The sequence below is a fragment of the Opisthorchis viverrini genome, assembly GCF_000715545.1.
Source record: "Opisthorchis viverrini unplaced genomic scaffold opera_v5_22, whole genome shotgun sequence".
Classification (NCBI taxonomy): domain Eukaryota; kingdom Metazoa; phylum Platyhelminthes; class Trematoda; order Opisthorchiida; family Opisthorchiidae; genus Opisthorchis; species Opisthorchis viverrini.
Window position 1 is genome coordinate 18,714 of NW_008751678.1, and position 13,001 is coordinate 31,714.

A 13,001-nucleotide genomic window follows, 5' to 3' on the forward strand; every position below is an offset into this window, starting at 1 on the left:
TTTCTCAAGAAAATACTATTGCATTCTGAGTAGCGTAGCCCCCGAGATATCCATTCTGCAAGCTGTGCAGAAAAGTTGGAATAACCATACTACTTAAATACGGAGTGTCGAATGACCTAGTAAAGGTTGTTAATAACTTGCCCTGGTTCACCAGGTCAAGATTACTTTCGAATCCTCGGTTCGTTCCAGTTAATCTTTAGCTGTTTTTATATCTGATCACCTTTTGAACAGTTCGATCGATGCTTATTAGGGCGCATACCGGCTACTCGAAACTCAGTTCCATTAAAATTGCCGCCTTCAATTCCGTCCCCATCTCTCCGTTAGCCCCACCGCCCTATCAGTGCTTTTCAAATCTTGAACAATTAACTTTAAGTTAAAACGCTCATGGAAGTGGTAAACAAGTGGCTATTCTCTAGGCGAATGGAGAAAAACGGGGTCTGATGATTTGGTATAGGATAGCACAACACTTGATTGTGTTTTATTCCACAGAAAAGTGAATCGAAAGGCTCCAATATAGCACCGAATAATCATATCAGGTTTGTGTTCTCGCAACTAGGCACAATAGCAATAACTGATTAACAAACTCCCCCTTGGAACGAAGGGTAACTATATGACTTAAAAAGTATAAAACTTAATCGAACCAACACTTTTCTTGTCTTCTCAAACTTATGCAAGGCGTTACACTATCTAAATCACTTTATTTTTTCTACTAAATCAAGCTCATGAGGCTTCAGCGATCCAAATGTACACCGCCAGCATTCTGATTCGGCCGGGTAGAGAGTATCTGTTTAACCTATACTACAGACCAACCGAACCAGGTGTGAAGAGTACCGGCCAGTTAAAACTGCTCGTGGTGAATAACCCGTATGAAGACACATCGGTGGAATTGATTGGCAATGCGCTAGCTGACGAGGTTTGTATACAGGATTTGCCACAGCTGGATCCACTTCGCGCTGAATACATTCATGAGGCGCTCAGACGGCGAACCCCCGAAATAGGCAGCATGGAAACAGTTTCATCACTAGGTATGTTTCATCATATCCTTCTTCGGTTTGTTTATTCGAATACGGGATATCTTTCGGTTGTTCTTTAGATTTGTGTGCGGTTCAAAAACATCCAAGCGCACTAATGTTTCCAGCGCTGTCCTGGGATCTTTTTCTGTGTTTGTAGAACACTTTTTCATATAAACTCGATGAACCGCTGCGTTCAGTTGCTTTTGGTAGGATTTTTTGTGTATGCATGAAAACTTCCCCGAAAAAGACAGGGCTGGACCCACTGTCAGCGACTTTTTGTTACCAAATCTACCATTATATGAACTTGGCTTCTTATCCGTGAGCTTTCGACATGAACTGTTTGGGAAGTATAGACATCTAGTCTCGTAGCAGGCAACTAGTAGGATGGGCTAGGCAACCGACCTCAGGAATTCAAAGCTTCCGCTTCCTCGCAAACGAAGGGACCGAGAAACCTGTGAAGAGTTTGGGAATTATTGTTCAAAATCGACAACGAACCCACAACCAGCTTTGCCTTCATTTGTCCTTATATGTCCGATACAGAAACAGTCATTCTTCCATAGTCGGAAAAATAGCTTTTGGGCTTTAAATATAACGTGAGACTCTACCTAAATCTTGAAACCCAGACAGGGACTTCGTCACTTTGAGCACCATTGAAAAAAATTGGAGTGCTTAGAGTGTAATAAAACTGGCATGAGTGAATCTTGAAGGTCAGAGCACTCAGATGGCTACTCACTGTGGCACTAATGCCTACGAAAGATGTACACAAGCTATGGCTCAAGGTGCTATCGTTAAGATGCGCCCACGAAATACCATAGAGACATTACAAAACACTCTGTCTTATGGTCTGCAACACGTTGTCAAAGCTTATACTAAATTCATCCTCTTACCAAAAAATGCCACATTGTCATTTTACAGATAAATCTTGGGATGACATACAAATTCTCAGAGGTAAGTTCTTTCGTTTTTGGCTGGATGGTTTACAAAAATGATTGATTTGGTGTCGGCTGAATCGGCCAGTTTGTCCTTTGTTTACATTCAGATGACCTCAACACCTGAATAATAAGCTATAAGATGGAGCAACCCTGACTCTCAGACGAAAAGTACTTGTAGTTTACTCATGCCCTGGATCACGTTGATTGTTGCTCACCCTAACCCCACCTTAGCTAAGAAACACCTGTTGCTACTTATAGGTTCTCATCTATATGGCCCTCTTTGCATCGTTTCTGTATGCCACCTCTGCTTTAACCAGATATCCATATATTACCTAACTCAATCCACGGAGTTATGAGTAGCTGGAAATCGTTCTGATTGCTGAACATCAGATCTGGTGTTTTCAGTTTTCTCCCGCTTCTCACCAGGATTTTCTCGGAATGGGTTGCTTTATTAGTACGACATTGAACAATAAAATTTCAACACCAGTGATGTGATCAGTTTTGATGCTATATGTGTCACATATTACCCACAACTTGACTTATGTCTCTTTCACGCGTGAAATTATGGCCAAAAAGTGAGATAAGTTAGTCGGTATAATTGCGGGTGAAAGTATCTGTTTAGTTTTGCGAAATGTGATTTTGCATAGTCCCCAGCCTAGCACACGCAGAATGGTTAAGCTGCTTCCTGTTGTGTTTCAATTTTGACCACAGTAATTCACCAAGAAAAGACTTCCAGAGAGAGAGAGAGACCAAATTTTTAATATTGTGGTGTAGGAAACTTGTGGTCCATTGCGCTCACAAGATAACCTCTGCACACGTTACCCCCCACTCGCTCCCACGACACTCTTTGCTATAGTAGAGGAATATTAGTTTCCGTGAACCGACTATAATCAGTCGATATACCAGCGTCACTTACTCATGAAGCACAGTTCTATGACAGACGCTAGTCATCAAGATGTCACATAAACAGTTCTTTTACGAATGGGAGGCGGGGATCAGGGAGTCGTGAATATGAACACAATCGCGCGCAGTGCGAGTGAAGAGGCTTTCAAATATAGTTGATAGTGGACGCTGAAGGTCATGGGTTCGAATCTCCTTTAGGGACTGTCTGCTCATCTAGATTGTGTGTTTGTTTCAATATTCAAGACCTCTCTGATGCAACTGTGGCCACAAGTGCCTGGATGTTAGCAGGTTTGACATGGCACTACAATCACACGTTGGATATTCACAACATTACTCAGCGAAATATTATGGATCTTCTTCGTTGTACCGCTATGTCTCGAACAGTTGACATAGGTATTGGATTAACTGAAGATTGCCGGAGGGAACGAAACCACATATTCCAAGACGGCGGGCAATGAAATCCATGAATAGGTAGGCCAAAATTGAGAGGTAAAGGCTACCTTGGCTAATAGGATCGGAAACGACGTGATGCTTCTGAGGCTATAACCACAACAAAAAACAGTTACGAAACTATATCATATCTGGAACGTATCGGCATGCTAACTTTGATAACGTACTGTTTCGATGCAGAATTTTTACTCACCTTTGAGAATCTCGGCCGTTTGTGCACTTTAATGGCTCGTTTAGACCCTGCACTCTTTCTCATTCATATCTTGAAGCAGCTTAATGTTTTTTATGTTCTGGTAATTTTAACTTTCATTTTCCCAAGTATCAGCCATTGGCGGTGGATTTGTGGATCCACGGGGAGTTCTTTTGACCGAACGCACACTAACGCCAAGTGCAGTGACTGAAGTTCAAGCTGACTTCCTTTAGAGAAAGATATTCAAAGGATATTTTAACCATCGCCAAGAAGAAACACGCTGAAGACCTACGTTCCGTTCTTAATAACTCTTTTTTGAAACTTTAGCTTACTTGTGAGTTCGAACGAGACAGCCAACTCAGCTTCCTGGGACTTTTCACCCAGAGAAACCCAGATGCATCAACTTCACGGTCTGGTTGCCGTAAACCTAAGTGGAACGAATGACTTCCAGTTTCTATCCAATGCGATGCAAGTCCTCACTGCTGCACACAGAGTTAGGCTAGGCAACACACCAAATACGCTGGATAAGGATATTCAGCTGCTCAAGAGTACACTTCGGTCAAATAATTTTCCGGGTGGTTTTATTCAAAAGCGCCTGAAAGCCTGTGACAATCGATGCGGACACTAAGTGAATTGCAGTTGATAAAAACTTGGGGTCTTGTATGAGTTATGTTCCATATTCCTTTACCCCAGCTTTGGTCACCGACAACGAGACGGCCGGCAAACGTGACCTCTACGTGAGAGGCGACAGCTGAAAGCACAGTTGCCTGAATACTTTCCCCTCATCAAAAGCGAGATGGGTAGCCAGAAATTAGAGCTAGTAGCCTGGATTGAGGAAAACCAACTGCGACATGTCTATTCCCTTATCCGATCACGGTTATGGAATTCATCATCGTATGTCAGGTTCTAACCACTTAGATGGTCAGGCGGAAGGTCGGTGAGGAAGACGGTCTTTTGTTCAAGTAAAATGTACAAGCAGCCCAGGTCACTCACTCGCGGNGACGTTGGAATTCATCCGTGTTACACACTGCTGTGACTCTAGCTTTGTGTGCGTCCCCCCCTACGAAGAAATCCTCTAAAAGAAGCCCATTCACTGTAGAGGCAGCACGGACGTTTTATAGTTTGCAAGCCTCATCGAAGAACCTATCTCCAGACCCAAACAGATATGTTTCACTTACCAAACCTGTCAAGTGTCGTCCTGGAGAAAACATCACACACATCCACTAAATTCAGTATTTTAATATTGATATCGTAGATACTGTTGATGCGATTCCTCATCTAATCGGTGGGGTTATGTCGATCAGACTTGAGCTTGGTCAGTGCCTGGGTTGGACTGCCCACAAAACACCACTTTTAGGAATACACTACAGCTGCAATACGGATGAAAAGAGACGCATGGAAATGGATGGAAACGCATCTACTTGATAGTTGTCCGTTTACCATTGTTATATGGGGGTGAATCATTATGAGAACATACCTAGTTTCACAGCTCTTGTTCAAAATTTCCTACGTGGCACAAAAAGGATGTAATGGGTGCGGTCTAAATAAGGCGGTATGGTAGTAGGTAGACAGGTCTACCACGACCATCAAATCATCTCATTTGTATGCCTGTGAAACAATTGGATATCAGGAACCTGTGGCAACAAGGAAGTACATCACCTCACCACAAACGCATGCCAGCTCAATTGAGTTTGACCAAATTTTTAATATTGTGGTGTAGGAAACTTGTGGTCCATTGCGCTCACAAGATAACCTCTGCACACGTTACCCCCCACTCGCTCCCACGACACTCTTTGCTATAGTAGAGGAATATTAGTTTCCGTGAACCGACTATAATCAGTCGATATACCAGCGTCACTTACTCATGAAGCACAGTTCTATGACAGACGCTAGTCATCAAGATGTCACATAAACAGTTCTTTTACGAATGGGAGGCGGGGATCAGGGAGTCGTGAATATGAACACAATCACACGCAGTGCGAGTGAATAGGCTTTCAAATATAGTTGATAGTGGACGCTGAAGGCCGTGGGTTCGAATCTCCTTTAGGGACTGTCTTCTCATCTAGATTGTGTGTTTGTTTCAATATTCAAGACCTCTCTGATGCAACTGTGGCCACAAGTACCTGGATGTTAGCAGGTTTGTCATGGCACCACAATCACACGTTGGATATTCACAACATTACTCAGCGAAATATCATGGATCTTCTTCGTTGTACCGCTATGTCTCGAACAATTGACATAGGTATTGGATAAACTGAAGATTGCCGGAGGAAACGAAACCATATATTCCAAGACGGCGGGTAATGAAATTCACGAATAGGTAGACCAAAATTGAGGGGTAAAGGCTACAATGGCCAAGAGGAGCGGAAACGACGTGATGTTTCTGAGGCTACGAATACAACAAAAAGCAGTTACGAAACTATGTCATATCTGGAACGTATGGGTATGCTAACTTTGCTGACGTACTGTTTCAATGCGGAATTTTTACTTACCTTTGAGAAGCTCGGCCGTTTGTGCACTTTAAAGGCTCATTTATACCTTAAACTCTTGCTCATCTAATTCTTGAAGCAGCTTATCGTTTTTTTATGTTCTGGAAATTTTAGCTTTTGTTTTCCGATGTATCAGCCATTGACGGTGGGTTTGTGAATCTATAGGGATTTCGCTTCAACGAACGTATACCAAAACCAAGTGCAGTGACTGAAGTTCAAGCTGACTTCCTTTAGAAAAAAAACCAGCCAAAAGATATTTTAATCATCGCCAGGAAAAAACACGCTGAAGACCTACATTCCGTTTTTAATAACTTTTATTGAAACTTTAGCTTGCTTGTGAGTTCGAACGAGACGGCCAACTCAGCTTCCTGAAACTTTTCGCCCAGAGAAACCCAGATGCTTCAACTTCACGGTCTGGTTGCCGTAAACCTAAGTGGAACGAATGACTTCCAGTTTCTATCCAATGCGATGAAAGTGCTCACTGCTGCACACCGAGTTAGGCTGGGCTACACACCAAATACGCTGGATAAGGATATTCAGCTGCTCAAGAGTACACTTCGGTCAAATAATTTTCCGGATGGTTTTATTCAAAAGCGCCTGAAAGCCTGTGACAATCGATGCGGACACTAAGTGAATTGCAGTTGATAAAAACTTGGGGTCTTGTATGAGTTATGTTCCATATTCCTTTACCCCAGCTTTGGTCACCGACAACGAGACGGCCGGCAAACGTGACCTCTACGTGAGAGGCGACAGCTGAAAGCACAGTTGCCTGAATACTTTCCCCTCATCAAAAGCGAGATGGGTAGCCAGAAATTAGAGCTAGTAGCCTGGATTGAGGAAAACCAACTGCGACATGTCTATTCCCTTATCCGATCACGGTTATGGAATTCATCATCGTATGTCAGGTTCTAACCACTTAGATGGTCAGGCGGAAGGTCGGTGAGGAAGACGGTCTTGTGTTCAAGTAAAATGTACAAGCAGCCCAGGTCACTCACTCGCGGCCGTATTCGGTTTTGGCAAACACGTCCATGGTTTTAATGGTTCACTAACTCTGTTCCGTTTTCCTTGTTCCAGCCACCAGACTGGGATGATAACAAGCAAGTCATCAAATGGATTGACGCGGTTCCTGATTCGTAAGTCAAGTATTTCAGAAAATAAAGACAAGTTATTGCACTGCAATATCAAGTGACGTATTTTTACGTGTCTACCAGGATGGGAACATGCAGTAGTAACGTGCTTGTTAGTGAGGAGGTGAAATATGAAGAGGATCAGACAATCAAATGCGTGATACTTGAGAAGTACACCAGTGAAGTAGATTGACACAAGCACTATAAAAGTGAAATGAGTTGCGAACTATACTGGTCTATGTTGGTAGGCTTCTTTGGACTCAAGCACCGATTCCGAGTTTTGTTTCAGCAGCACGACATCCAGTTTGTTGGGAGTCATTCTCACTATTCTCACCTTCAGTATAACCTTCAGCTCCGTATGAAAGTCATCGTGATGCCGTCTAAAGGTGTGAAAACCTTATTCTTAATCGTCCTTCGCAATGAATCCCTGCGCTTCTCTTTTCTCATAAGTCTTTCCTACATCTTTCGTCCTTCGTGTTTATATGACAGTTAATCCCCAGTTTGTAGTACTGGGGTATTAATGTGAACGATGATGATAGTGATGACAGTCTGTGAGTCCTGTTGGGCAAACACAACAGAACCACAGAAGCTGACTGAATTAAACTTCTTCAGGGCGTATTCTTCTCTTAACGTTATCTCTAGTCAACATGAAGCCAAAGAGCTGGCGATTACCAGGAAAACTAATCGGAGGGACGGACTACAGAACAGTATTTCAATCTCCAAAATCTACAAACAGTTTCCGTTTGTAAGCATCATGACTTTCGAAGCTACCACATTTAGCCTAACAGCTTCTCTATAAGGAGTACAGCAAAACCAATGGTCCACTTATCTACTGCCCGTCTGATCAATACAAACGAGGGTTTTTGGTCCGCAGCTCCTCACTTTTAATCCATTCCTTTGCTTGTGTCTTTCCCAAAACACCCCCGAGCGGTGCGACTCGGTGTCTATCCCAAAGAATGGTCAACCGTCTAGCAACCTGCAGCAGGACCGGAAAAACCAAAACAATGCAACCAGTGCGAATATACACTGCCTGTTCTACGCAAACCACCAAAATCCATCCGTCAGTATTGTTCAGCGATATTCATCGAGCATTCGAAAGTTATTCTCAGTTGCAAACAAGTTCACGTCAGCCGTCACTGTCACCAAAAATGCACTTGAAAGCATTAAACAGACTGCCCCTCCTTGGGAGGAATTCAAAGCCTTAAACAACAAAATTTCATCCACCCAGGACTGTGCTTGTGTCTGATGGGACTTTGTCCAATATACTGCTCACAGTCATCATGCTCCGAATGTAAATGGGAAAAAATGATAGGTATATAGTAGTTAAACTACCTGAACACCAATAGCCGCTCGGTTGTAACATCCTTGCGGTGTCTGGCTGCCACATCACTCAATGGAAGCACAGGAGCTGATATGCTGTCAGGCCAGGAAAAGAGCCTGGAGAAGAGCTATCGAGATGCAGAGGTTGGGTTTGAACCATGGATCTTCCGGTTAGTAAGTTCGTGCCTTAACGGTTGAGCTATCCCGAGCTTTAAACTGCCTGTCAGGGCTACACGAGCCCATTCATGACGGACGGTAAACATGAGGTCGACCGAATAATGCAGACAGAAACTTTAACCTACAAAATCGCAATGCGACTTTCAAACCTATGGATAATCGGTGTATATATAGGCTACAGTGGTCGGCCACATAGTCAGTCTTAATCTTCCTGTGGAATTTATTTGGTTCAGATCCCTTCTGCAGTTAGGCTGTTCGGTGGATCGACCTGAAAACGACGTCACAGATGCTGTGTGCATTTTCTTTCAAGCGATCCTATTTACTGAAAATCCGCTCAGTGGGACCACTAAAAAAATCATCGTCATCATTTTCAGCTGTAAAAACCGCGTAGATGTTTGGAAGTGGTTATAGCACAGGCAGTTTCGTTCACCAACAATCTGGGAGAATACAAGCGAATAGCCATGCGTTGGAAGCTACAAGAGGTACGATTGGGGGTGTGAATTCAGGAGTTAGGAGACTTCTTCAAAGAGCTCTTTTTGTTTAAACATGCGAAAAGCGGAAGCGGGTCAAGGGAGGTCGAGCAGTGACTTGACAGAGAAGTATGAAAGCCATTACCATTGGTAAATATCTATTCTTGTTGATCGTTTATGGTCAATTTAAGCGGTTCACCATGAGAAATAGTGTATGAACAGAGTATATGCCCTGACGGTTTTCCCTCATTATCGTAATCCTTAGCTAATATTTTCATTTTGATTCTGATTTTCCCCTAGTCCCAAGCCCAAACATAACAATGCAGAGAATAGGGGAGGCGCGATAACCGCGAGTGCGTCCGCCAGTCGCACTATGCCACAAGAGCATCCAGTGTCTGAATACGGAACAACAACCGAAGTAGCAAGACGGAAACGGAAAGTTGTAGAAACTGAACCCGAGCCGCCGTTCACCGAAATCCCGGAGGTTCCAGATCCCCAATCATTGACACTTCTGGTTTCCGCCGTAGCCGATTTCGCACGCTTTTCGTGTAGCGCTGACTCTGTCAGTTTTCAAAACACTTTAATGTTCCAGCGTCGCGTTCATAGGTAGGCGTTACTTCTTTAGTTACTCCTGGATCCATGGATCCAATCGGTTTTTTACTTGCTTGACTGTTTTACCTTGGGACCTCTATAATGAGGCATTGCTGGGCTATACTTAGTAGCAGTGTTCCATCTATCTTAGTTCTGGGTAAACTCTCCACAAGATGCCGTTTTGAAAGGTTATTCTATTGGACACGAAACCCTCTTGATAAACACGTAAAAATGGTAGGTTTCGTTGCAATGTAAAGCGAAAGATAAACAGTTTGTGGGCAATCTAACCAACACCCATTCAAACAATATTCTCTTCCAACATTTTGAAACGAATTTCGACCATTTAATCATTGCCAACTACCATTCGGTGCGCTACTGAGAGTCGTTCACTCTATCGGAGGCATATTCCTTTGCTCTCACCAGTCAAATTACTCAACTATCTGACTACTCGTGAGTAGCCCTATGATTATTTGCCGCCCTCCGATGGTTTTGCATTGCTGGGTTTGACCAGCTGACGAGTTGTGAGTAGTCACCGATCCTCGTGAAGAAACCGAGGCTTTTGACGAACGCGTCATTCATGCTAGCTCTCAAAGCTAAGTGGTGCGTTTCAATCAGGTCAAAAGTTTTGGTGCGGTTGAGGTTTTCAGAATTGTCTGCCACAATACTTATCGTTCTATCTCTTGTTTTATTTATTATTGTTTCTATTTCCCCATAACAAAGATTCAAAAATGAGATGTTAACCTTAAGATCAAATGAACCTTTCGCATGTGATATTAATCAGTCAAATGTGCAGTTCAAAATTGTGTAGGGACTCAGCCGCCGCGCTCTTTCATATGTTTAATAAACAGAATGTGAAGATCAATTATGGCTCGTCGTTAGCCCACTAGTAGTTGGACCTTGTTTTAGTCCCACCAACAAGTCATTTGCAATCCACTTGGCGAAGTGATTTATTCAACTATCCATCAGCTTGTTTCCCAAATGTCAGTTCCTGCTAGACTGACACTTAAATCAACAATTACTTCAGAGTCTTCTGTGTACTGTGTGAGACGCTAAAACAGTGCTATTATTTTAGTAGGGGAGCGGCTCCTGGTTGAGGGTGTTCTGACCATTTTTACCTACCCCCTACCCCATTTGCAAGTGTTCTTGTCTTGCTGTAATATCTTTGAAATGGAATTTTATCGGAATGAGAGATAAACACGAGGTCAAGTCGTCCAATTTAAGTCAACGCCTGCCAAACATATACGACATTGTATGACTGTCCCGCGGTCTGCTGTTCTTTGTCATCCGCCGTCTTATCGATTTTTGAGTTGCTTGTGAGTTCGCGATCGGGAGGAGCACATCATCTGCGATATAATTCTCAGCGAAGTTTTCGATATCTCAAATTTGGTCAGTTATCATACCCTCTGAAGTTTAACGTAATCAACCAGCGAGAGGACCACTCCCTGCCTAGCCGTCGTGAGTACCGGGATTCCAAACTGTCTGAAACAATCCGGAACAAATCTACGTTCTCCCCGTTTTGGGAAAAATTTTCTGAAACTAGGGCTAATAGATCGGTCCGCAACATATTCATGCAGGATCTATCTTAGGTTGGTTTTTATAGAATGAGTTATAACATTTTGGCATCATGCTACTGGCTGCGATACCTCTTTGTTTAATCCAGCTATTACTACTGTGTTTCTAATCTGTGACGTGCAGTTCACTTAGAATCTATAGCGATTGAAACAGCATACTTTGCCGCAGATATTACTATAACATTGAGCTGGGTATACCTGTTTTGATCAGTGGCGTACATGCCACTGCGTGGCTCATACAATGCTTTTAAAGCTTGTCTACGTCAAACTATTTAGAGAGAAAGAAGGATCTTGTAGTAATATTAGCTCGGATAATAAAAAGTGAATTTTTTTCAAAGGAAGCTTCATGTCCTGTCATGCCCAACACCATCGAACCTATCCCTCAGGTTTGACTAGAAGACGTTCAAGGAAGCATTCTCGCTTTGAATGGTTGTTTTCGGGTTATCACTGATGTATCTTCTTTCCCAAGAATATTTATTCGTCCCCTTACTAATCCGATGGGCTTTCATCTAGGTTTGAATTGAGCAACGTCGGAGTGGTCGATCTTCATTTCTCATGGTTAGTGGAGATGCTAACTAGCATGCCATCATCGAACGAGTCTGAAGTGCCAACCCCATTACCTGATAGTGAGGAAACAAATGTAAAAAGCTGGGATGTCTCTTTGGTACCATTCTCAGTGCAGCCTCTCCATGGAATAGTGCCACCAGGAAGAAGTATTTCTGTGGAGGTGAGTGCTTTTTATAATGTTCCCATCATGAGGACTGTTCCTGATGCGCAGAGTATGCTTATTCTGTCTTGGATCATCTACGTGGGTTTTCTAGTGCCCAAAACGGTCATCTGAAATTGGATAACCCGTTGAGCGGTATGATGAGTATGTTTGCACCTGTTAGCCAAGAGTGACTGCTATGCCTCTTCTGCGGTATTTGGTACTGTAATTCCTCTACTAAGTTTTAACACCAAACCGAACAGTGTACCAAGAGAAATTCGTCTATAGATGATTAGGCTTTCCACAACTAGGAAGGTCAAGGACCAAGACGCCCTAGAGATTCGTAAGATGAAACAGAAAAAAGAAGAGAAAACTACCGTCAAAACTGTCAAGTAATATAGTCTGACTTTTCACTGGATGTAGCATACGGTAGCATACGGTTGCTGACAGCTCTTCGGTAGCCGACGAACGATTTCGCCCTTCTTGAGGCGATGCCGACATATTGCGATATCTCGAATACCATACCATGAGGCGGCCAGGTGCTTCATATTCGAGTGGAGAAAAGGGATATCATAAACAAGGGATTCAGCTGAATTCAGTTGAGTCTCCCGTCAAAATCAAACGAGAGTATTTGTCGAAATCTGACTTTTCTCTGTGTGCATAGTAAGCAAAAGCTTTGGTGTCAGCCCATTAAACCACGTGTTTTCCTAACAAAATGTCATGCATGTGATGGTTTTTGCGGGAGGTGTATTGTTCAGTTTCACGTCACTCTCGTTTTGAACAGTCGTTCTCCTGTCCTGACGCAATTACTCATGTGAATCCACACCAAAGGGGGGAAGCACTGGACTCTAGTCTCGTTCTTGTTAGAGCTCATCAGCAGTGCACATCCAACGGCCGTGCCGGGGTTTGAACTTCGCATACCTGACATGCGAGGCGAACGTGTTACCACTATTCCACCGGCGCACGTTGAACGCATCTGAATTCTCACGTCTGAACGGGTGAACGTGTTCTCACTTGAGCGAATAGTGGTAACACGTTCGCCTCGCATGTCAGGTGTCCGGA

The 13,001-nt window shown here is 43.3% G+C and overlaps 1 protein-coding gene across 1 annotated transcript in view; it reads left to right on the forward strand.

Moving 5' to 3' along the window:
• The window catches only part of T265_01932 (hypothetical protein), a gene marked incomplete at both ends in the record, with an annotated part of 61,557 nt that overhangs the window by 17,004 nt on the left and 31,552 nt on the right, over window positions 1–13,001 (forward strand). Inside the window, 2 exons of the mRNA XM_009166070.1 lie at window positions 720–1,025; window positions 7,059–7,110. Of these exons, the coding sequence (XP_009164334.1) occupies window positions 720–1,025; window positions 7,059–7,110 (358 nt within the window). The remainder of the gene's footprint in view (window positions 1–719; window positions 1,026–7,058; window positions 7,111–13,001) is intronic.